Source organism: Ursus americanus, chromosome 4, assembly GCF_024610735.1.
Source record: "Ursus americanus isolate L20-20 chromosome 4, mUrsAme1.1.p, whole genome shotgun sequence".
NCBI lineage: Eukaryota > Metazoa > Chordata > Mammalia > Carnivora > Ursidae > Ursus > Ursus americanus.
The window spans coordinates 5,903,491-5,929,926 of record NC_142130.1 but is presented as its reverse complement, the minus strand read 5'-3'; the positions used below and the strand labels follow the sequence as shown (position 1 = coordinate 5,929,926).

The following is a 26,436-nucleotide window of genomic DNA, read 5'->3' as shown; positions in this document are numbered from 1 at the left end:
AAAAATGAATAAACAAAAAGCAGAAACAGACCTATAAATATAGAGAATAAACAAATGGTCGCCAGTGGGGAGTGGAGTGGGGGTTGGGCAAAATGGGTGAAGAGGAGAGGGAGGTACAGGCCTCCAATTACGCAATGAGTAAATCACATGAATAAAAAACCAGAGCATAAGGAATACAATCAGTGATAATGTAATAGCAATGTAATGAGACAGATGATAGCTATACTTGTGGTGAACATAGCATGATGTATAAGCTTGTCAAATTGCTGAGTTGTATACCTGAAACTAGGGTAATATTGTGTGTCAACTATACTCAAATTTTTAAAAACAAACTAGTTTTTTTAACCTGAAAATAAGTTAAATACAATTTTTGTAAATAAGTTAAATATAATATTGGGCTCTAATTTCCCAAGAGCCTTTTTGGTGAATACTGTTTACATGCCCAGAAGTTTCTGCAGTGCATTTTTCATATCTTTGTTCCTAAGACTGTATATCACAGGATTAAGGAGTGGGGTCACAACAGAATAGAACAGAGTCACAATCTTTTGTGTTCCAGCTTCATGCTCAGATGTTGGGCTCCCATACATAACAAGTACTGAGCCATAGAACAGTGAAACCACGGCCAGATGAGACCCACAGGTGGAGAAAGCCTTTCTTTTCCCAGCTGCTGAAGGGACTTTGAGTACTGCTCTTAGGACCAGAGCATAAGACACCATGATTAATAGAAAGGGAATGACGAGGGGCAGAGGACTTAAAGTGGAGAAGACATGCTCTACTACAGGAGCTTTTTTGCAAGTGAGTGCTAGAAGAGGACCCGGATCACACAGGAAGTGGTCAATGACCCTGGATCCACAGAAGGACATTTGGGAGATGATGATGATGGGAATCAAGAACCAGAAGAAACCAAGTATCCAGCAACTGACCACAAGATTGGTGCAGAGACGTCCTGTCATAATGGTTGGATAATGTAGAGGCCGGCAGATGGCAAGGTACCGATCAAATGCCATAATAGCCAAGAAAAAACATTCTGTAGAACCCAAGGAGAAGAAAAAGTAGAACTGGAGAAAGCATCCAGAGAAGGAGATGACCTTGGTGTCAGAGAGGAAGTTGGCCAACATGTTGGGGACAGTGGAGGTGACATACCAGATCTCTAGGAAGGAGAAGTTGGCGAGCAAGATGTACATGGGAGTGTGGAGTCTCTGATCCCAGCGCACAGCACAGATGATAGATGCATTGCCCGTGAGGGTCAGGAGGTAGAGAAGGGAGAAGAGCAGAAAGAGGAGGATCTGCCCTTCCCTGGGGCAAGGGAAGCCCAGGAGGATGAAGCCAGTGATGGTGCTGGAGGTGTTGGGGGTGTTGGAGATTTTCATGGGTCTGGGAGCTGTAAAAAGACCATCAAATTACTGAATGACAGTGTAAAGACAGGTGGGAACCCAGATTATATTTAAACCATCTTGGGAAAGAAAATAGAGACCTATATCTTAATAATTACTTTTTGTCCTTGAATCTGAAATATTGATCTGGGTTACTTTTTATTCTCACCGACATTTTCACTGTGGACTCAAGATAACTTTGGTTAGAATTGATAAGGTCTTGAAGGACAGTGTTGTAGAGGTGTTTTAAGAGTATATTAGACCTTATATTTAATAGAGTTTCTATCCACCTACTTACCTATTCTTACAAAAATGGAATTTTTTCCATTTTCAGAAGAGGTGACATTGCAGTTGTGGCAGAAACTATTATGTAACACAAGCTAGGAACTTTTTTGAATGACTTCTTTTACATGATTTTTGAAACTGGCCTTATTTAAAACTAAGTGATTAACTTAATAATATTATATGCCAATTTTATGTGTAAAACAGTCAAGGCAACTGAAGGGAATTAGCCTTAGTTTCTGTTGTGTTGAAACAACAATTGTAGCCATCCACAGTTGACCAAGGTGAGAGAATTGTTAATGGGCCATGTAGAAACAGGTCTGTGCTTACCAGAAAAAGAGATGTGAATTTTCCCAGTTTACAGTTACAGATATAATTCTATTTCAATAATATAAACTATGGATATTATTAATAACATGGAATTCTAAATAGTGGTGGGTTTGTAGGGGATGCAGAGCTAAACTTCACTCCATCCCTCACTAACTACTGAGGATGATCTCAAGGCAGAGTGACTTTTGAAGGTTGAATATTACATATAATGCTTTCCTTTTGTTCTAAATGAGTTAGAATACCTTTGTTAAGCAATTATGCACTTGGGCCTTGGAATCAATTAGAAATCTCTGTAAATAAATGTATAAATAAGCAAGAGAAGGTCTGTGTTCCCCACCCCTCCTTTTATGTTAAGTCCATATTTTGCTTTTGGAAATTTGGCACAGGGACCCAGGCAGTCTAATAATTTCTTACTGTGAGTAGTCAAGTCCTGAGAAAACTGTAGGACCAAGAGCAGAAGGTGACAGCAAGCAGCTGATACTCCTCAAGTATTAGGTCTGGGCACTTAGAGAGTTGCATTGGAGGGAGAACACAGTTGTGTAAAGGGAGGTGGCGGGGGATGAGACTGGAGGAATTGCAACACAATTCCTTTTAAAAGGAATTTTTTAAAAAGAATTTTTAAAACCCTTTCTGGGTCATTTTAAACTCAGAATCCCCTGTTCTGATGGCATGGGGGATTCTTGGGGCTGATAAAATCTCCACAGATCTGCCCAGCTCTATTTAACATGTAAAAACTGGAATAAGGTTTAATGGACTCTGCTGTTGGTGGGGGAAAAGTGAGCTAGATTCTTCTGGTACCTGCACTATGAACTTCCATTTCCTAGAAGTCTTTTCTTTTTCTGCTTTTAAACTCATTTGTGTAGGGGCCTAGTAAATTTCTGAGACCACACATTTATCTTTTAAAAAAGGGAGTTGGAAGCAGGCAACAGAAGAGTGTAATATATTTTTTAAAGTCACTCTGTACCAGCTTCACTCATAATTAAGGATGTTAAGCATTTAGCCTTTTTTTTTTTTTTGCAGCACACCCTGCGGTGTGTTCTCAAAGTTATGTTGGAGTCACATGAGCCTGTTGATTGCTAAAGAATAAAACAGGGACACACAGGAGGCATTCTGCTATGTGTAAAGGTTCTTAATGGATTCTAAAAAAAGGTTACGTCTGTAAGTCTAGTACCAATTCAGATGAAGATGACTTGACTATGATCATTTAAAAACAAGGGTTACTAATAATGATTAGTATTTTTGACCAGGGTTGTTTTGCTGGTATTCGTGAAATTTCATTTTAGGAGTAAGCATCTGCTCAACAATCTAATAATTGGCCCCTGGATTAAATGTTTAAGAACTCTATTCCTCCCTGGTAGAACTTATTTCAGTGTGGTATTTCTTGCCTTTCTTTTGCCCTCACATCTCATTCATCAGCAATTTCTGTTCATTTGTCTCCAAAATAAGTCTCTGGTCCACCTACTTCTCTGTAGTTCAAGCTGGACCAAGGTGATGCTGTCCTGACTGCTTCTACCCTTCCTCTCTACAACCTGCTAAGCATGCCACAGCCAGAGTGACTATTTAAAAAAGGAAAGTCAGATCAGTCCTTTTTCTTGCATGGAGACTTCAATTAACTTCCCAAGCACTTAGAGTAAATAAAATCTCCAAACCAGCGTCTTTGATTTGACCCTGCTTAACATCTCGAACTTCATCTCATAATTCTGTACATGTACATACTTTCTTTGTCCATCATACACACATGCCCCCCGACATACACTGTTGTGCAAAGGGGGTGCACACACTTCACTGACACCAGGACTTCAAATATAAAATAGGGTTCAACAAGCAGAGGTGTTGCAGAGTGTGCCCTTCTCTGTGCTGATCTCACTGAGGGGTGTACATATTTGGATTATACTCACACTAGCCAGCATTTCAGTAAATACAGACCCATTTCTGTAATGCTTTACACCAAGGGTCAGCAAATTTTGTCTTAGAAATTTTGGCCTGCAGGGGCGCCTGGGTGGCTCAGTCAGTTAAGTGTCTGCTTTAGGCTCAGGTCTTGATCCCAGGGTCCTGGAATTGAGCCAGTGGCCTCAGGCTCTCTGCTCAGTGGGGAGACTGCTTCTCCCTCTCCCTCTACCTGCTGCTCCCCCTGCCTGTGCTTTCCCTCTCTCTCTTTCAAATAAATAAATAAAAATCTTAATTTTTTTTTTTTTGGCTTGCAGGCCATGTAGTCTCTAACTACTCACCTTTGCTGTTCTGTGAAAGCAACTATGGACAATACCCAAGTGAATGCACATGGCTGTGCTCCAATAAAATGTTATTTATGTCCACTGAAATTTGAATTTCATGTAACTTTCATGTGTCGCAGAATGTTATTCTTATATTGATTTTAAAATGTAAGTTAAAAATGTAAAAATTCTTAGTTCACTGGTCATAAAAAACAGGCAGCAGGCCAGGTTTGTTCCATTGGTTATAGTTTACTGACTCCTGCTCTTTGTATTTATAATAGGAAGGCAAGGACCATCCATTTGTCTGTGGGATGATGGCAACTTGGTCCAACAATAATGACATTTTAAGAAAAAGAGGGGTTAGCAATTGGAATCAGCTTGTTCTGCTGAGCAGACCTGTTTGGACAGCTTTCAGCTAAATTACAAAAATGAATTTATAAAGCTATCAGGATTTGCCTTTTTCTCTCTGTCTCTTTACACACACACACACACACACACACACACACACACACACACGTATGTGCACACAGTGGTTCAGAAATATAACACTGGCCTTCCTCTAGTTTCTAGAAGCAGTCAAGTACTTTCCTGACTCAGGCTCTTTGTTTTTTGTCCTTCAAGTTCACTTTTTATCCCCAGTGCCCAGCACCATTTGAAGAAAATAGTATTTTGTAAATATTTGTTAAAGAAATGATTATCTACATTGTTACAGAGTATAGATAGATAAATATTTACCTATTATTTCATTTGAACTTGGAAAATCCTGTGAGATGAAATTTTAGGTAATGAAGTGTAGAAGAAAGACGCCAAATGACCTGAGACTACCAGACCATTGGCCCGGACTTGAGAGGAATTCCGTTCAAAGGAAGCAATGCAAGATGAATGTTCTGGATAGTAGGACATGTTTCCACCCCGACCCGGAGATTTTCTCTCGACTGCTAAAGATAGTTGTGGTCCCACAGCTCTGCAAGTTGAAGTAGGAGAGAGTGGGATGGAAATTCTAGATTGTGTCACAACAGAGTTTCTTAGTGGCTCTAATGGAGGTTTTTGTTTTGTTTTTTGTTTTAAATCTTTATAAGCTTTGATTTTTTTATATGAAAAGGGAGTAACAGCATATGATTTTAAATCAATTTTATTATAAAATGCTTACTCCTATTCCAAGTACAGCAAAAGTACACATGCTATGAAGACTTTACAGACCTGGAGGTGGTATTTTAGTCACATTTATGTCTCAGATAAAACATCAGTTGGATAGATTGTTGCTTGTATAGGAAAACCGAAACATCCAGGCCAACAGCCTGTCAGGGCAATTCTCCCATGTTGAGAGTCTGGCAGAGCTGCCCTAGAAAACAAGAAGGGTGTCAAAAAGGATTCTCTGTGTGCCATCACGATTTCATGCTTGACCTAACTAAACTGACAGTGAGTGAAAAAAAAAAAGACATTTTGAACAAGACTGCATTGTTACTCACCTTTTATTAGTTGGCATATCTGTACAGAGAGCGGCAGCGTTTTTCTGGCATGGGGCTTTGGTCAATGGCAGAAAGATTCTCCAGACTCAGTTTTAGAAAGTACTGTGTCCGATGTAGTGCACATATGGGTACAGTGCTGTCAAAGCTGTGGTAGGTACTCAGCATGTGTAGACTGAGTTAATTAAAAAGTCCAACAAAATAAACTACACTCTCACCTTCATTATATCTTGGAAAGGTTGGGAAACGCCCAATCTAGGACAGCCAGGTCCTGAGCTGTAAGATGAGAGAAAGACGTCTCTCTGATATGTCGCTTTTTTCCTGAGGCAGGTCCAAGAAGACACCACAGTATGGAAGTACTATCGGCCTGCTCTCATAGCAGCACACCCATCTACTTCATTTGGTTTGGACAGATGATCCCACCTGTCCCATTTTTGCAAAGCCCTTGAAAATAGGAAGTGTTCTCATTTATGAGAAGTGATAGGCAGCTAAGCATAATAGAAAAGCAAAGTATTTGGAGTAAGGAGCCTAGGGTTTGAATTACAAATCATATTTTACCAACTGTATGAACTTTGTCAGTTATATAAATCATTTCCCAGTTTGTTCTTCTGCAAAATGGGCTGAGTAACAGTTTCACCAAGGGGTTGGGGACTCTGAGATAACATGTGGAAGAACCTTATCTAGGTCCTGACACAAAAATGCTTAGGAATTGTTAGTCCTGAAGCATAGCGAAAGGGAGCCTTGTTTAGGGGGTAGTAGTTTTTCTAGCTCTTTTACGTTTATTTTCTCCTTTAAGCATTACATCACCGCTTTCAAGGGGACAAAAGGGGAATCGAAACCTGAAGTTTCTCTTACAGTGTCTGATCTTCCTGGAGAGGAGAGTGAGTATCTTCCACAACAACCATCAATGAGAGAAGGTGTAGAAATAGGGTGCTCTCTTGGTGTTTGCCAGGGGTTGGAGGGATTATAAGCAGAGCCCCCAGAGAGTGAGCCCTCCTCCGTGAGGATCCCCTTTCCACTTCTAGAAAGAGAACCATGTCAGGAGACTGTTCTGTGCTAGTTCTTTTCTTCCCCTGGGGCCTGCCTTCTCTGGAGACTCTGATGCCTTCCACCTTTGTTTTCTAGTAGGGTAGAAAATATTACCTTTTCCAGCCCCAGACTTCTCAGGGATGACATGAGATCTAGTCAACCTCCAAACCCACTCAGAGCACCTGCCAGCTGCCCGAGGGAAAATCTGTCAAAGTAACAGAAGATGTGGTGGCTGTATGCAGGCAGCTACTCACTGGGCCTCTAGTGAGTGGTGTGAATCATGGGTTTTAGGGACAGAGCCTCTTCTGACTTTCCAGAAAGGAGAGAGGGGGGAAGGTGTGATGAGATCTCAGGCATAATGGGCTGTGCAGTTGTAGCAGGAATTGATCTTCTTGGCTCCTACCTGGTTTCTTTTTAGATCTTTTCCTTTCTTGTTTATGACTGGGCTCTGTGAGCCCCAAGCAGCTGAATCTTAGGGCTCACTTTCAGGTCCAGGAGAGGCCAGAGCGGGGCATTTCATAGTCCCACTCCAGCAGTTGCATCCGGGAGTCGGGCTCTATGCCTTCCTCATCTCTGATGGAGTGCAAGTCTTTTGGCACAACTCATTCTCTGTCCCTCTGTTTCCAACTGTGGAAGAAGGTTCCTCTTAAAGACTGATTAGTTCATTTTGCTTCCTTGTTTGGACAACTTTAATGAGTCTCTCTGTTCACAGCACAAGATTCAAAACTGACAAACAAAAACACCTGCAATTCAGCTCTAACATTATTATTCCTGTTATTTTCCTTTCTCCACCATTTCTGACAGATGTCCTTGTGTCATGGCCACATTAAGCTACTTAGGCATGCAATGGAAGGTCATATATTTTCATGGAGTGAATAATTTCACCCTCTGAAAAGTAGAGAAGAACACTGCATTGCTGACTGGCAATGGGAGAGTTAAGCCCTGGGGTGTGAGGGACCCGGGGAGACTAATTTACTCATGTAGATAGAGAGAACTAATTTATGATGTGTCCTCTTTGTATTCTTTCTGTTTGTTTGTTTGTTTGTTTGGTTGGTTGTTTGGTTGGTTGGTTGTTTGGTTGGTTGGTTGGTTGGCCTCTCCTCTCATTGATTCCCTCAGCCCAGGTTTTTTCTCACAGAATTCTTGGAGGTGGTGTTAGTACAGTGTAACAGAGGTCATCGGCTCCCTGTTCATATTCCCTCCATATTTCCTCCTTTGTTTCACTTTAGTGTACCTGCCAACCTCCACATTTATTTCCCAAAGGATTTTGTTGTTGGTTTTATTTTGTTTTGTTTTCTGACTGGGAAACTGGCATTGCCTGCCTGTTCTTCATTTCTCCAGGCCAGAAGTTCTGGAAGTTAATGACCTCTGCACTCCCCAGAAGCCCTCAACTGTGGACAGATGAGAACTGGGATATCAATATTCCAGCTTCCTTGCCCCTATAGCGGGATAACTCTGGGACGTCTACTTGGCTACTTTGGGGTTCTCCAGAGGGTCTATCTCTAGTTACCCACAGTGGTAGCTGGCTTGACAATGTACCTATCTTTGTGGGAATACTTCCTTGTTTCACTTTTTTCTTTCAATGTTCCCTTCATTACCCAAATGAACTACTTGCACTGGAATCCTTGTCTCAGGATTTATTTCTGGGGAGACCAGCAAAGACATAGTGGCAGGTACATTATGGCCCTACCACCATTTGTAACACTGTTTAGATGAGCAAATTTGTTTCAAGTTTCAAACAACCAGTAAACATGTTTTTTTTCCAATTAAACTTTTTGACAATTTAAATATTGTCAGATGGTTGCTATTCTTTATAATGGTTTCTTTAAGAGTATTACTAACTTAGCTTGGAAAGGTGAATTATGAAAGTTTATGAAACAAAAACATCAACAATTTGCCCTTAAATTTCATCTATAAATAACTCTCCATACTATCCACTCTACAACTTTTTGCTTTACCTAATTTTGTCATCTCCTTTTCATTGGTCATAATAGCTGGACAAGATTAGATCTGGGGCAAGTTTTCTGCTTCTCTTTATGAGAATTATGAAACCAAACAAGCATAGCCACTCGGTTTTCACCAATAAACTTTGGTCAAAATTGATTTTTTTGTTGTTGTTGCTTTTGAGTTGTAGACGTTCTTTATGTATTTCAGGTTTTAACCTCTTGTCAAATATATGCTTTGCAGACACTTTGCCATTCTGTAGGTTGCCTTTCCATTTAGTGTGTTGTTTCTTTTGCTGTGCAGAAGATTTTTAGTTTGATGTAGTACCACTTGCTGCTTTTTGCTTTTGTCGCATGTACTTTTGGTATCATATTCAAAAGTCATTGCCCAGACCAGAAACTTTTCTGTGTGGTTAAGAAGGTTTTCCCCATATGGTGTCTTTTAAGAGTTTTACAGTTTTAAGTCTTATGTTTATCTTTAATCAGTTTGAGATGATTTTTGTATATGGTGTAAGATATGGTTCCACTTTCATTCTTTTGCATGTCGATATCCAGTTTCTCAACCCCATTTATTAAGGAGACTATCCTTTCCCCATTTGGTATTCTTTGGTCCTATTGCCAAAGATTAGTTGACCTTATATGCATAGGCCTAGTAGATGTGTCTTCTTTCACCTTTGTAAGCTTACTGTTATAATTTTGAAACCTGCTACAATGTTGGATGTGCTAATTGTTAATTTTCCCATCTGCTGTCTGAACTGGAGAATAGTATGCTGTACTTTCTTTTCCAAAGTAGTCACTTACACAGTCAAAACAGATGTGTTCACATCCTACTCAACATGTATGTTCCTTCAAAATATTGCTACAGTCAGAATATTTCAGGTTCTTATCCAGTTGGTTGTATAAGTTTCTTATTGCTAATACAACAAATGCCACAAATGTAGTGGCTGAAAACATAATGTTAAGCAAAAACAATCAAGATAGTTTATATTATATATTTCCCTATTTTAAGACAACCATACTCTATAAATTTATGGGACTATATGTGTATATTGTGCATGGTTATATAAGGTATATGTGGAGTACAAGTGTGTGAAAGTGTGTCTCTGTATAAATATATAATTACATGGGTATGGAGAATAACATAGAAGGATATGCATTGGGTCATTAATCTTATTTAATAGAGTGTGAGGTGGTTGTGGAGAGGAGAAGTGGGGAAGGAGCAAAGGGAGGAAGAGTAAGTAAAGAAAAGTAAAGAAAAAAGCAAAGGATGCCTTCTATAGAGACAGCAGCATGTCTGTTGTGGCCATATATGTAAAAATATATATGTGTGTGTGTATAAATTATTTATATCCATTAATATAAATTATATACTATATATAATATGCATATGCAGATAGACACATCTGAGGAGATGGTTACCTAAAATTTAATGATAGCTCTCTTAGGATAGTGGGATTTTGGGTGATTTATATCTGTTTATACTTTACTATTTAAAAATGTTTATAATAAAGAAGCATAGTGTAAATGGAATTAAGATGTTTTCATTATAAAAATAATTGCTCATGCTTCATGAGAGACTATGGACTCTGAGAAACAAACTGAGGGCTTCAGAGGGGAGGGGGGTGGGGAATGGGATAGGCTGGTGATGGGTGGTGGGGAAGGTATTGCATGGTGCACTGGGTGTTATACGCAACTAATGAACTTTACATCAAAAACCAGGGATGTACTGTATGGTGACTAACATAATATAATAAAAAATATTTAAAAAATAAAATAAAAATAATTGCTATATTACAAATGCATATTGAATAGAAAAAAACTGATTTTACTTTGAGATATGCTGAATGTAAAGGGTAGGGTAAAGAGCTGACACAGTTTCCAGCTCTTATGGTTCCTACCCAAAGGGAAATCAGATGGTCTATTTGAGTTTCCATGTCTCTTGAAGAATAACTTCCATGTTTCTGTTATATGATATAACTTTCATTTGCACATGTTGTGTTTTAAAAATGTATTTTGATTTTAATTTTTGTCATATTTTATGTTTAGACTTTTGCCTGTAATTGCAGTAAATTAGAGAACACGAGTTGGACTTTAAGAGCTTCATAGACACTTCCTAGAGACACTCCTGACCTTTATTTTTCTGTGACCCTGTAGACCATGAGCTGTAGTTAGCTGAGTGGAAATAGTTCATTTTCCAGTCTTTGTCCCTCACCTCTCCCTACTTTGCACTATTTTCCAGCCAACTTCCATAGCAACTAATATCTCTCTTGGTTATAGTCCATCTCACAATTTAAGTTTTTTCTCATCATAAACTGTAAACTCCATGGGGGACTAACATGATTTATTCACCTTATTTGATTCATTTCCTAGCTCTGTACCCAACACATTGAAGTTATTCATTAATTTTTTTAAAGATTTATTATTTATTTATTTATTTATTTATTATTTATTTAATTTAGAGAGAATGCATGAGTGGGAGAAGGGGCAGATGGAGAGAAACAGACATTCTGCTGAGTGCAGAGCCTCACACAGGTCTTGATCCCATGACCTCAAGATCATAACCTGAGCCAAAATCAAGAGTCAGATGCTTAACCGGCTGAACCACTCAGGAGTCCCTCATTAAATGTTTTTTTTTTAAAGATTTTATTTATTTATTTGACAGAGAGTGAGAGAGATAGCCAGCGAGAGAGGGAACTCAAGCAGGGGGAGTGGGAGAGGAAAAAGCAGGCTCCCAGCCGAGAAGCCTGATGTGGGGCTCGATCCCAGAATGCTGGTATCATGCCCTGAGCCAAAGGCAGACGCTTAAGGACTGCCCCACCCAGGCGCCCCATAAATGTTTTTAATTAATGAGTAAACAATAAAGAATATAAATATAATAGTTCTGGAAAGAGTCTGCCTATAACTTTAATGCAGTTTATTTCCTCCCACAAATCCTCAGATGACAAAGTGATTCCCACTTGCTCTTGCAGAACTAAGAAGTCTGAATGAAATGATGTCTGTGGGCTCTTAGATCCTGGCTCCTTCATATGCTATGGAAGGCGGCCTGCTTTATAGATTCCTCAAGGAACCCAGGAATTGTGAAGGAACTGTTCATCAGGATCCAATTCTTGGAAAATTTTCCAGGAGAGATGACATCAATAAAATTTGGTATCCAGGATAACAATAAAATTTGGTATCCAGGATAACAAAGTACACAGTGAAAATAAATCTTTTCTTTTGTATCCAAGACACCCTCCATCCTCTCTTCCCAAGTGCAACCTTTGTTAGGCTTCATATCTATCCTTTGAAAGCATAGTCTATCCTTTTTAAACAAAAATGCACAAATTTATAATTTTATACATAAATGACAGCAATACATCATTTATTCACTTAACAATATAACTTGTAAGTTATTTCATATCTGTACATTTAAACTTCTCATTTAAAAAATGTTGTATCATTTGCCATTGCATGGGCACATCATAAATTACCTAAACAGGTCTCAATAAATGGGCATTTAAGGGGTTTCTAGTAATTTGCTATTACAACGCTGCAACAATGAATAGTCTTCTGCATGCATATTTTCACGTATGTATGACTGTATGTGTAGACCAGGTATTTAGGAGTGAGTGTAATTTCTGGGTTAATGGATAACGTGCATTTTAAAGTTTGTTAAATTGTTTGTGATTTGTTCTAAGTAGAAGTTGTACCAGTTTACATTTCTATCAGTAATATATATATTTCTCCCTCCTTGGATGAAAGACTATTTGATGGCTGCATATCTGAATGGCAAAAATGTTTTCTTATAGCTTATTAGGTATTTCTTTCTTTATGAGTAGAAAGAGTAGCTCTTTAAAAAATAAAAAAAGATTTTTCTGTGCATTATAAAGTTATGACCAGAGCAGGTGACCAAATTTCCATTCTCCAGCTTCTTCATCTATAAAATGAGGGAATTGGATAATGTTTCTGAGTCCTTTCTTGCTCTGAAGATTCTAGGAAAAGTATAAACACCCACAATGAATAAGTTCAATGATAAGGTTGAACAATTCTCAGAGTGGTATTGGTTATTAATTTTTTTCACCTGAAAAAGTATGAAGGTAGGCCAGTTACCCAAAGATATTTTTTTTTACCAAGGTCAAAATTTTTATATTCCTAGAAATTTCTTCAGGGCATATTTCATATCTTTGTTCCTCAAACCATAGATCACTGGGTTAATGAGTGGGGTTCCTACAGAATAGAACAGGGTCACAAGCTTCTGCATCCCAGATTCATGTTCAGATGTTGGGCTCAGATACATGACCATCACTGAGCCATAGAACAATGAAACCACAGCCAGATGGGACCCACAGGTGGAGAAAGCTTTTCTTTGTCCACCTGCTGAAGGCACCCTCAACACAGCTCTCAGGACCAGAGCATAGGACACCATGATGCAGAGGAAAGGAATAAATAAGAGCAAGGAACTTAATATCATCCAAAAAAACTCCATTACTGAGGCTCTGGCACAGATGAGTGCTAATAGGGGACCTGGATCACACAGGAAGTGGTCAATGATCCTGGATCCACAGAAGGACATTTGAGAAATAACAATGATAGGGACTGGGAACCAGAGGAATCCAAGTATCCAGCAACTGACCACAAGATTGGTGCAGAGACGTCCTGTCATAATGGTTGGATAATGTAGAGGCCGGCAGATGGCAAGGTACCGATCAAATGCCATAATAGCCAAGAAAAAGCATTCTGTAGAACCCAAGGAGAAGAAAAAGTAGAACTGGAGAAAGCACCCAGAGAAGGAGATGACCTTGGTATCAGAGAGGAAGTTGGCCAACATGTTGGGGACAGTGGAGGTGACATACCAGATCTCTAGGAAGGAGAAGTTGGCGAGCAAGATGTACATGGGAGTGTGGAGTCTCTGATCCCAGCGCACAGCACAGATGATAGATGCATTGCCCGTGAGGGTCAGGAGGTAGAGAAGGGAGAAGAGCAGAAAGAGGAGGATCTGCCCTTCCCTGGGGCAAGGGAAGCCCAGGAGGATGAAGCCGGTGATGGTGCTGGAGGTGTTGGGAGTGTTGGAGATTTTCATGTATCTGGGAGAGATGAAAGAACCCATAATTACTGAATATTCCTGGAACAGCAGCAGGACTCCATTTTCTTTGTCCAAAGAAGAAACTGAGATTAGTTTATTCATTGTGAATTCAATATGTATTGAGTGTTTACTGTTTGGTAGGTATTTTTTTATAGATACTGGAGATATAGCAGTGAACAAAATAGATTAAAAATCCCTATTGCATTTAGCTTATCCCAGGTAGAAGAATGCAGTGTAGACTGACACTATGTGTAATTCTTTTTCTCTCCTCTTAAACTAAATATACTGGGTTAACTCTCTTCTTGACAAATGCCTTTTTAAGAGTAGGCTGAGGTTCTTGTTATGTCCAGCTGCAGTGTCATGGAGGTGACTGGGGGTACAGATGATCTTCGCGTTTAGAAGGGTTTCTGTAATTTTTTTTAATGAATGGATAAATGCCTTTAGGAACTCCATGAACAGTCACCTAATGCACCTGCTTGTAGGCAGGTGCCTTGTTCGTCATGTGATTCTGGAGCAAGAAAAATGTGGGACTTTTGATGTCACTTAAAAATTATTTGACATTTAGCTATATTTTAAACTAACCTTGTGATTCACTCTCTCTAGTGCCATTATCTCCCAATTCATTGGGCAAATCCATCAAGTTTCCTGGAGAAAACTACCTGAAAAAATATCACCTAAGGCCATCTGGGTAGATATCCTAAAAAATAAAATTAACATCAATAATCTGAACATATTGGAAAAGGTCTGTTCTCTGGGGTAAGGATGCAGTGGTGTGCTGGAACCCCTTCTCTGGGCCGTTTGTTTAGGACATTGACTTGATTGCCAGGTCAAGGGGTACTCATGCATCCCCTAAGAACTTCTAAGATTCTAACCATCTCTGTCTCAATGTGTATTACCACAGGGCTTTCCTGGCCTCTGCTAGGATTGGAAGGGATGGGGAGATGATGACTGCATTATGAGCTCCATCTTCTGTATGTGTTCGCCCAGCTTTAAAATCGTCGGTGTCAGAGCTCAGGTTAAGTTCCAAATGATTATATATTTATTTCTCATAAAGGGGAGCTGAAAGCAGGTTTTATTTAAAATCTCTAATTGATAAACAACTCTTTTCGTGTAGGATAAAAATATTCAGGACTTTTTGCCTTTGTTGGAGAAAAATTGTTATCCTAATTTGCCTGTCTTTTTGTAGAATGTGTTATAACTAATATTGGAGTGACTTGGTACATTGCTTACTCACAAGCGGCAGAGGGTGGGATTTGATATAACCCATGAACTCAGGCTATCCAGTCTCAGAAGTTAAAACAGAAATTTTATGAAGCTTGTGAGTTTATAATATTAATTTACAGATATGATTCCTGGATTTAATCAATTTAAGGAATCTGTTGCTTAGTAGTGATTGTGTGTTTTTGGTTTGGATTGTTTGCTGGGTTTCCTCAAATCTCAATTTATACTCAGTCATCTATTTGACCATCTTATTACTGGAAATGTGTATAGTTGAGTAAATCTTTGAGGGCTTTCTTTTTTTTCTGTATATTTTAATATCATATCTCCCTTTCTCATCCTTTATAACTCAGTTGCAATTTCTATTTGTTCTTTTTCTAAAATTTGTCTTGATGTGTCTGCTTTTCTCTCTTTTCCCTGCACCTCCTTGTTCAGACTACCATTATTATTTCTCTGGATTACTACAAAGCCTCCTGAATGATCTCTTTTCTTCCTGCCCTGTGTCTTTACAAGCAATTCTCTACAGCAGCTATACTGACCTTTTAATAATGTAAATAAGATTGTGTCATTTCTTTGTGTAAAAACATTCAGTAACTTCCCCAACCTAGAATAGAATCCAAGTTCCTATTTATGGAGCATGAGCCCCTCAATGATCCGGCTTTCACCTACTTCACCAGTTTCTTCCCTTCTTCCTCCTTTTCCCCTTGTCTGCCTTTCCCTCTTTCTACTTATTCAGTTACATGGGCCTTCTTTCTGTACTAGAAAAAGCCAAGCCCATCTCTGACCAGGTGCTTTTACTCTAGGTTTTTGTTTTTGTTTTTTCTTGGTCTGGGAATCTCCTCTGGAACCCATTCTTCAGGTTTCACTACAAATATTCTCTTCTTCAGAACACTCGATGTTAGTTCCTCTGCCATTCTTTCGTTCCTAAATTTTTATTTATTTTCTTTTTAGCACTTATCAAGATCTGAAATTATTTTATTTCTTTACTTATTTGTTGTATTTGTCAGTTGAATGAAGTCAGAGAACTTTTCTGTTGAATTCATTGTTTTTGATTATAGTTGTGGCACATAGCAAGTATTCAATAAATTGTTGTATAACTGCTCTTTTTTTCAAAAAAAAATTTCTGATTATGAAATACATGTATCATATGAAACTTCGGAAAAATACATGAATTGTAATGAAGAGAATAATAAAAGCTTTTAAAAAAAATAAAAGTCATTTTAGGAGAAATATGTTCTAAGCCTTAAAATGATATTATTTATATGAAAGTGATTTTTACACCATGGGAACCAAAAAATAATGTGAGTGAAATTTGCAGGAATGTATTCTTCAGTAACTTCTGTGTATTACCTTGAGTTACTAGATTTCAGGGAATCTATTTTTGAAAGGGGGTTATGAGAGATTGAATGTTCTTGGTAAGAGAAGCTCTTCTATTTTTAAGTGATCTCTTCAATTGCTAAAGAATGGCTGGCAGAGTGGAAAAGTAGAAAGACAAAGGCCTCAATTCTGTTGATTAAAAAACTAACTTGTTTATGGATCTAGCATAGTAATTTAACATCTCTTAGTTTCTTAAGTGTAGAGTGGGAACTGAACCACAGAATTCTTAATCCTATTCATGTCTGAGATGTTTGTTGTTATTCTAGGAATGCCCAGACTGCACAGGATAGTTGGACTTGCAAATCTAGAAGTGATATATAATCCTGGAATGAAAACCCTTGCTGGATGTTGTATTAATTATATCTGAAGATACAAGACACAGGACAGCTTGGAGAATAGTTTTCCAGGTAAAAGCCTGACAAAACTGTCTTGGAAAATAGGAAATATGTAAAAATATTTTATGCTAATTCTAATAAAATTAAATGTGGTTAAAGATAGAGGTATTTCTGCTAAGCTGTTTTGTTACTCACCGTTTTTCAGTTCGGTCCTAAGTGTAGAAAGCAGATGCTGTGTTAACTCAGTCTAAGTTGGCTGGGTCCCACTGAATTGGCCTCAGAGGTGGTGTGGCCAACATTGTGGAAACATGAACACAGGAGCCTCAACTGTGTCTATGCACTCAGGCTGCTCCAACAGAGAATTAACAAAACAAAACAAAGAAGCTTCACTTTTTAACTTGTGAAAGTATTATCCATAATCTTGACGCATCCAGCTGGTCCCAGAAACATGGTGGAGTGCGAGTCTTGGTATCCTCACTAGTTAAGTTCTTCAGGCAGCCAGCCAGCCAATTCCCCTGTGAGCATAACCCTCTGCCTTACACCTGGCAGGAGGGGTGGGAGGTGGGGGGTAGGCAGGCGGGGCTGCTCCACGGAGGACCACATCTGGGGTCAAATCCTACCTTCCCCATTTCCAGCTGTGAATGCATATTCACCTTTCTATGATTTGGTTTCTTTTCTGGAAGGTAGAGAGAGTGAGAGTATTGACTACAGAGGGTGCTTTGAGGATAGGAGTGGGGTGGGGAAATGGGATAGACTGGTGATGGATAGTAAGGAGGGCATGTATTACATGGTGCACTGGGTGTTATTCACAACCAATGAATCATTGAATTTTACATAGAAAACCAGGGATGTACTGTATGGTGACTAACATAATATAATAAAAAAGATTATTATAAAAAATAAATAAATAAATGGAATCATAAAAAAAATAAATAGTATTTGTAAAATGCCTGGCAACCAGTTAGTGATATATAGCCCTCTATCCCATTGTAGAAACTTTCTTGGAAGCCCTTGAAAGTAAGTGTACTTATCCATTGCTGATAAGCTGTAGGCAATGCTGCATAATAGAAGTAGCCCAGGATTTGAATATGGGAGCCCAGGATTTGAATTCCAGCACTTACACTGCATTGTTGTGGGAAATTCTACAGGCCAGTTATTTCTTATCTCTTAGCTTCCTCAAATGTCAGAGGGCGGTGATAATGCCTTCCCCAAGGGTTGATATAAAGACAGCTAAATGATATAACAAACTGACAAGGTGGAAGCACTTTGTTCATATCTGGCATATAATAAATGTTAGATGTGTTTTGTAAGACTGTAGCAGAATTAGCGGGAAACTTTTTTTCAGAGATGTAGATTCTCCAGCTCTATTTTAATATTTTTCCCCTCTGAAGCACTACATTACCTTCCTTCCTGAAGCAGGAAAGGGAATCCCAACGGAAACTTCTCAGCCAGTTTCTTATAGGCTTTTCTGAGAGTAGAAGTAGCTGCCTTTGTGGTAACCAGCTGGAGAGAAGGTGTAAAATAGGTTGGAATGGAGATGAGTGGATGTATGTGCTGTAGGATCCAGGAATTATAAGCAGAGTTTGTCTTTTGCTCCTTGAGGATTCATTTACTCTTTCTAGAAGGGGAACAGCGCCAGGAGACAGGTCTGCACTACTTATTCCCTTGCTTACTCCCTACCTTCTCTGGAGACCCTTGTCCCTTCATTTCTGTCTTTGTTTTCCCCAGTGGTGGAGGAAGTAATATTTTTACTGGGTCTAAATACCTTAGAGATAGCCAGAGATGCAATCAATAGCAATTGCTCCCTCACCAACCTGTTCAGCATATCTGTCATATGCTCAAGGGAAATTCTGCCAAACAGGACCCTAGATAAGGTACCAGTGTTACAGAAGTTTATTTTTTGGCCTTCTGATACATTGATGTCAATCATGGGTTTTGGGGACAGATTCCCCTTCTCCCTACCAGAAACAGATCGGTTGGGGGACCTTAGCCAAGGGACTGTGGAATCACTGTCTTCCCAAGACCACCATGACCTCCTCTTCTTTCAGATCAAGGTTCTGAGTTAAAACAGTTTCACTGAAGAATCCTGCCTCTCTGGAACACTTACCAGCCTGAGGATGCTCTTGGCCAAGGGGGCCACATAGCAGGGTCATTCTGCCGCGGTGTGCAGAGAAGCTGCCCTTGGGGCGTAGACTTCAAGTTTTCTTCATCCTCAACAGAAGAGCAGATCTTTTAGCACAGCTCACACTCCTTGAAGGAGATTTCCTCCTAAACATCTCACATCCTGTTGAAGCACCTTTGACATTTCCCCTACCCACAGTGTAAAACTCGAAGTCTATAGCCTGGTCAGTAAGGCCCCTGCAGCACAGCTCCGCCCTATCTTCAAGTCTTGCTTCTCAGAGTTCCCTGCTCCAGCCATACTTACCTACGCACACACAGAATTCCAGCCACGTGTTTGCTGAGTGAGTCATTTTACCCTCTGAAAGGCTTGAAAGAACACCCTGACTCCGAAAGCAGGAGAACCCACCTGGAGTGAGCTGAATTCAATATCCAAATAGCAGGTTTACAAGTTAATTGTATGCAAGAGTATCCATGTGTTTCTGTGCTTATTTTTCTTCCGTTTTATTTGCTATTCCTACCCCTCCTGGTACCTGTATTTAGATCTCAGAACACATCTATGCTACGAGCAAGTACATCATGGATTGGATAGGATACTGTGTGCTGACGTAGGCACCTAATCACCATTTATAATGTGTAGATGGGAAAAACTTGTTGCAAATTTCAATCAGTCTTGGCTTGTATTTGTATTTTCAGCAATGATTACTTTAAAAGCATACACTTTATATGGGAAACTTGTCACATAAGAGGATGGAAAACAAAAACATCAGTGACAACTAAATCCTCAGGAGAGTTGATGGTGTTTATTTCACAATATTCTCCTTTTCCTGCACGTTTCCGGTCAGCTATTTTTAAGGATGAAGTTCAAGATATTTGCACATCATCGTATGCTGTTAGTAACAGTAGGTGCAACGATCAGCTGTAACAAAATTCTCTGTTTCTCTTTTTGTTAATTATGACCACAAATATATTTCATGTGGTCTATCACGACGTAAAATGTGGAAACTTCTTCTGTAGTGTATTGATCCTTTGTGTTATTTCTTTAGAATTATTTTTCATATTTTCTCAAATATACACACACAAATGTACATACACACATATATGTATGTATCTGTATTTAAATAAAACTGGGTTCTGAGTTGTGATTTTTATTATCGTTTGCAGACCAACTTACTCTAGGTGTTCATTTACACTTGTTAGATAAATCCATTTAAATAGTAAAAATAAAGTCTGCCAACTTTTGGGGGACATATTACCTTGGAATGTGAGGCATAGGAACCTGCAGTCTGTGATTGATATGTCTTCAGTTTGCCGTATTGCTAGAATGACTTCATCACGATTTACATCTTATCAGCTGATATCAGAGTGCAGTACCCATGAGACTGACCGAAATGAAGCTGGTGGGCCAAGAGGGCTTTCTCTTGCTAGCCACTCTGAAGTGTTCATTATTTAACTTCCTGCCCTGCCCCCATTCTCTCAAGGGACTTAGCGCTCTCTCTTAGCTTAATTCTGAGAAATTTCAGAAAACACGTTTTGAAGTGATAAGCTTTATTACAAGAAAGTAAGGGACAACTTGGTTAGTGAGATTTTATGTAGATGAATATCCGTAAGTTATGCCAGTTCTTTTGAACTGGGAAACTCTGAGCCAGATTTATCATTCTTATTATAATTAAAGATAGTTTATTATAATAACAAATAAAATTATTAATGTATAATTACTTGATAGAGAAACATTTTAAAATAAAACCTAAGATTGGAAAAAAAATAGGAAAAAGAGACCTCCATATTATTACCTAAGCATTGTCATTTAAACTATTTTGGTGTTCTGGCTGAAAGAATAAGTTCTGAATGTAATATGTTAAATATTAGTATAATAATTGTACTTTGTTCTTTAAAGATTGATTTTTATATTTCAATACGCAAAAGATTTTAAAAATTATGTTCAGTTAGCCAGGCATTTTTTATTGTTCTCTGATTCTCTTTAACATCTATTTATCTTGATTGTTGAATTGTGAATTATATTGCATCTTGGAGCCATATTTACCTTGATTAAGGATGTTCATCACTCATTAGTATATCAATAGGTTTTGCCAATCATAAATCATGATTAGTAATCATGAGTAGTAAGTGCCATATGGACACCTATTCTAGAAATGCTTCTTTTCTGTGTATTGCAATGTACTTGTAGATAGATAGTGATCTCTGAATGGTTGAATGCATTTTTCAGAACTTGTCATGCTTTCTCACCCCTTAATACTCTTGGCTTTTACCGTACTCTTTTTTCACTTGCTCCCATGTCAACTTATGATTTCTTTGTTGCTAGCACATCTTGTCCATTTACCACTTGTTTGTGAGCCCCACAAGAGAAGGAGATATGTCTTACTCACTTCTGTGTGTTAGTCATCTTCTAGCTCAGTGCCTAGTGTATTAAATATATTTAATTGTTTAAATGAGTAAGGGCTCATGGAGAAAAATGGTACAACAAGAATAAAAATATAGCCACTTTCACTTTTTCGTAGTTTATGTACTCTCATAGGTCCTCAGAGGAGGAAGACATTTCTACTTTGTTCTAACAGAACCAAAGAATTTTAGTGAGATGACATCAAGAGGTTGTCAGTTTTCTTCTTTTCCATTTTTCCATCAACAATCAGTCCTCTTCTTAATTTCCCAAAGAATCAAAGAATTATGAAGAAGTGTTTCTCTGGTCCTAATTTCATAGTGGAATAGTTTTAAAATTTATTTTTTAATGTTAAACCATTGATTGTTTAAATGTGTGTTTAAATCCAGTACACGCTTATAGAGAAAAATTTCAAAAATACAAAAGCATACGCAGTGAATGTCTTCTTTCCTGGCCCCAAATACCCAGTTCTCTTTCTCAAAAGCAATCACTGTTCTGCTTTCTTCTTTCTTCTTCAAGAAGCATATAGTATTTATGAACACAAATATATATTTACCCATAATCTTTCTCCCCATGAAAGATAGCTCAAGATAGAGAGTTTTTTCCATCTTGCTTTTCCTTTAATGATGTACTTTGAGGATAGTTTTAGATCAATAGACATGTACAGATCTTCATTTTTTACAGTTATATAGTATATTTCATTCTATGGATATATAGTAATTCAATACTTAATTGATAGGAATTTAGATTGTTCTACTTTTTTGCTATTAGAAACAGTAGTCAATATTCTTGAACATAGGCCATTTTTCTTACACGTGAGTATACTACTCAAATCACGATCTAAGAGTGGAATTGCTGAGTCAAAAGTCCCTTAAATTTTGATAGTTTTTGTCAAAATGTCCTCCATAGCTGTTGTAACAACTTATGCTCTACTAGCAAGGGAAGAGATTGCTGTTTTCGCCCACATGATGTTTTATCTTTGTCAATTTTTGTATTTCTCCAGCTCTGAATAAAATAGGATGTCTTTTTAGATATTTGAAAACATCTGCTATTTATTTATTTTTCATACATTTGGCAGTTTTTCTTTTGTGCTGATGCTATTTTTCTTACTGATCTGAAGATATATCTTCAGATCTATCTATATATGTATATATATATATGTATATATATGTGTGTGTGTATATATACATATATGTATATATATGTGTGTGTATATATATACATATATATATGTGTGTGTGTATATATACATACATATATATATGTATATATATATATGGCTATTAATCCTTTGTGTATAATTGATGCTACCAACATTAAGTTTCTGGAGGGCAGAAATTTAAGCTCAATCAGAAGAATTAGGTCAATTTGTTGTTGTTGAAAGGATAATAGAAAACTTCAGGTTTGGGGCGCCTGGGTGGCACAGCGGTTAAGCGTCTGCCTTCGGCTCAGGGCGTGATCCTGGTGTTATAGGATCGAGCCCCACATCAGGCTCCTCCGCTATGAGCCTGCTTCTTCCTCTCCCACTCCCCCTGCTTGTGTTCCCTCCCTCGCTGACTGTCTCTATCTCTGTCGAATAAATAAATAAAATCTTAAAAAAAAAGAAAACTTTAGGTTTTGCCATAGAGTTATAATCTTGTGTAATTTGTGAGGCTAAATACAAATGAAAAAATACAGGCTGAATTATCCCTATTGAAAATAAGGGAAGAGACTTTCTGCTCTCCCCCCTTTTTTTTCCTTGAGCATTGACTTTAGAAAACTTGTAATTAAATTATTTTTCTCTCTTTGAAATGTATGTAAAAATTAAAAATCTGAAAGAGCCTCTTTTTTTAATTATGTTCAGTTAGCCAACATATAGTACATCATTTGTTGTTGATGTAGTGTTCAATGATTCATTAGTTGTGTGTAACACCCAGTGCTCATCACAGCACTTGCCCTCCTTAATACCCATCACCCAGCTACCCCAGCACACCAACCCCCACCCTTCCTTGACCCTCAGTTTGTTTCTCAGAGTCCAGAGTCTCTCATGGTTTGTCTCCCTCTCTGATTTCTTTGCCTTCAGTTTTCCCTCCTTTCCCTTATGGTCCTCTGTGCTATCCCTTATGTTCCGCACATGAGTGAAACCATATGATAATTATCTTTCTTTGCTTGACATATTTCACTTAGCATAATCTCCCCCAGTTCCATCCATTTCGATGTAAATAGTAGGTATTCATCTTTTGTGATGCCTGAGTAATATTCCATTGAATATATGAACCACATCTTCTAAATGAGCCTTTTGCCAGCTTTTTGATGCAGAAATATCTTTGTCAAGGACCTAGGAAGTCTCTTTGAAGTGTAATCATCAAAGTGGGTAGTGCCCCAGTCTCCCAGTTTCTGTGGGGGTGTAGGAGCCTAGCTTTTGTGGCCTGTCTTCCAATGTGAAAAACTATCTCAGGTAGCATAGATAGGTTTATTTTTCCTTTGTTGGAAGCCAACTGGCAAACACAGATGGCTATCCCAATTACCAGGTGAATCTAGGATGAAGTATGTGTGACAAAGGGTGTTGTCAAGTCTTTCTTGAGGACTAGTTACTATTTATCTTGAGAACATGTATGTAAATGGGTTGTGGTTGCTTGGCTACATAAAGGAATGAGAATTTTTATGTCTTTCCATCTCTTAACAGATTGCCGTGATACACATATTCCCTTGCTTTAATGATTATTCAATAATAAAACTGTTCTATTCTCTTCTACCACTGTGGAGAGGTTTTCTGGCTTGGCAGGAGACGTTTATAATTCGACTTCTCCAACAAACTCAGTTCAGTTTATCATTCTAGGACTCTATCAGTTGTATAATTAGGGAGATGGAGTGCGTCTCTGTGATTCTTTATAGCCCTATAAAATCTAGGAAATAAACTGTATGGTGTATAAAGTTCATAAATAATATAGACAATTTTCTGAGTGATGTGAGTCTTCTTTTTAACTAAGAAATTAAAAACAGATTCTGTCCCCAAATCTTTTAAACCAAGACTCTTACTTTTAGGTTCCCAATAATTTCTTTATAGCATGTTTCATATCTTTGTTCCTCAGACTATATATTACAGGGTTGATGAGTGGAGTTACTAAGGAATAAAACAAAGTCACCATCTTCTGCATCCCAGCTTCATGCTTGGATGTTGGGCTCACATACATGATCATCACTGAGCCATAGAAGAGTGAAACTACAACCAGATGGGACCCACAGGTGGAGAAAGCTTTTCTTCATCCAGCTGCTGAAGGAACCCTCAACACAGCTCTCAGGACCAGAGCCTAGGACACCATGATAAAGAAAAAGGGTATACCTAAGAGCAGAGAACTTAGGGTAGAGCTAGTTAACTCTATTACAGGGGCTCTAGGACAGGTGAGGGCCAACAGGGAACCTGGATCACACAGGAAGTGGTCAATGATCCTGGATCCACAGAAGGACATTTGGGAGATGATGATGATGGGAATCAAGAACCAGAAGAAACCAAGTATCCAGCAACTGACCACAAGATTGGTGCAGAGATGTCCTGTCATAATGGTTGGATAATGTAGAGGCCGGCAGATGGCAAGGTACCAATCAAATGCCATGATAGCCAAGAAAAAAGATTCTGCAGCACCCAAGGAGAAGAAAAAATAGAACTGGAGAAAGCACCCAGATAAGGAGATGACCTTTGTGTCAGAGAGGAAGTTGGCCAACATGTTGGGGACCGTGGAGGTGACATACCAGATCTCTAGGAAGGAGAAGTTGTTGAGCAAGATGTACATGGGAGTGTGGAGTCTCTGATCCCAGCACACAGCACAGATGATAGACCCATTGCCCATGAGGATCAGGAGGTAGATAACAGGGAAGAGCAGAAAGAGGAGGATCTGCCCTTCCCTGGGGCAAGGGAAGCCCAGAAGGATGAAGCCAGTGATGGTGCTGGAGGTGTTGGGGGTGTTGGAGATTTTCATGGGTCTGGGAGCTGTGAAAAGACCATCACGTTATTGAATGTCTGTGTATATAGGGACCCAGATATGTATCAAAACCACCCAGCGGAATGCAATAAACACTTATATCTCAGTGATTACTGTTTTTGCCTAATCCTGAAATACTATTCTAGTTGAGTTGTTGGACTGAAAAACACAAGAAGTTGGTGAATATCAGTGGGTAGACAGAGATGTTTCTTTATTGTGAAATACATGCAAACATACTTACTACATAAGCTTATAACTTGATCGTTAACATAAACTTCCGAGGTAACCACTGAGGTCAAGAAAGAGACTATCACTTGCACCCTAGAACCTTCTCTCATGCTCCATCCCAATCAGTATCCTCTGCCTCTCTATCCTTCCAATTGTAACATTGTCCTTTCCTTATGGTAATCACTTCCTTGTTTTTATTTATTTTAGTAACTAAGTATGCATCCCTAAACAAAAGTATTTGGTTTTGCTTGTTTTTGTAGTTTACATAAGTGAAAGTATACTTTTGGCTGGCTTCTTTGTTCAACAGTAAGGTTTGTGAAATTCGTGTTGTTGCATTATCTGTAGTTTCCCCATTTTTACTTCTCTATGTTATTACATTCTATGAATAAACCTCCACTTAGATGAATTATTTCCACTTTGGAGCTACCAGGAATAATTCCATGAAGATATAGTTCATTTTTCCTGGTTCACACTTGCACTCGTTTCTATAGGCTGGACACAGAAGTGTGTATTTTCAACTTTATTAAACTAAACAATGTTCCATCCCTATTGCACTATTTTTCACTTCTATTGACCATATACGAGAGCTCTGATGGTCTACATTCTTTTCTAATGTTAAGGTCAATGTTTACCAGGGCCTGGGGAATGCTGTATAGACTGTTTTAATGGCTTCTCCCTTTTTTGTTTCCTTCTGGTGATGTTGGACTGGGTGGTTCTCTTCTTGTCAGAACTTTTTTCCTAGAGTAGTTGGTTATATCAAAATTGCTCTGCTCTCAAGACAGTAGTCCAGAAGTGAGGGGGGAAAAAAAAAAAGAAAAAGAAAATGGTCCCCAAAGTTGATTTATGAGAACATTGTAATGCATGATGTAATTTACAGCCACATTTGGGGAGTTTGTTGCTCATCTTACATGAACATTGAGTCTTGCGATCAGCCTTATAATTTAAATAAGGCATTTCTTTACTGTACCTACATTTCCGATGTGCCTCTCCCAGAGAGAATTATTTGAAGTGGCTCACTCAGAAGCATCTTTCTGAAGAGGAAGTTTCATATAGACCTTTTTTGTAGGCTTGAAATCAGTTTGTTTAAGCTACTTTACCAGAAATGCTT

At 38.5% G+C, this 26,436-nt stretch overlaps 2 protein-coding genes and 1 pseudogene across 3 annotated transcripts; all 3 read right to left on the bottom strand.

Moving 5' to 3' along the window:
* Positions 1-434: 434 nt before the first annotated feature.
* On the bottom strand, positions 435-1,466 carry LOC123786304 (olfactory receptor 11G2-like). Its single transcript, XM_045788548.1, has one exon. The coding sequence runs from the start codon at positions 1,368-1,370 to the stop codon at positions 435-437; it is 936 nt and encodes a 311-aa protein (XP_045644504.1). The 5' UTR covers positions 1,371-1,466.
* An 11,290-nt stretch (positions 1,467-12,756) lies between these two features.
* Positions 12,757-15,956, bottom strand: LOC123786305 (olfactory receptor 11G2-like). Of its 2 annotated transcripts, XM_045788550.2 has the most exons (2): positions 15,940-15,956; positions 12,757-13,660 (listed from the first exon to the last, which is right to left on the bottom strand). In XM_045788550.2, exons 1-2 carry the CDS (start codon positions 15,954-15,956, stop codon positions 12,757-12,759), a joined length of 921 nt encoding a protein of 306 aa, XP_045644506.2. The 2 variants fall into 2 exon arrangements, with proteins under 2 accessions (XP_045644506.2, XP_045644505.2); XM_045788549.2 differs by lacking the exon at positions 15,940-15,956 and having other exon boundaries at positions 12,757-13,725.
* An 8,205-nt stretch (positions 15,957-24,161) lies between these two features.
* On the bottom strand, positions 24,162-25,140 carry LOC123786306 (olfactory receptor 11G2-like; annotated as a pseudogene).
* Between the last annotated feature and the right edge of the window lie 1,296 nt (positions 25,141-26,436).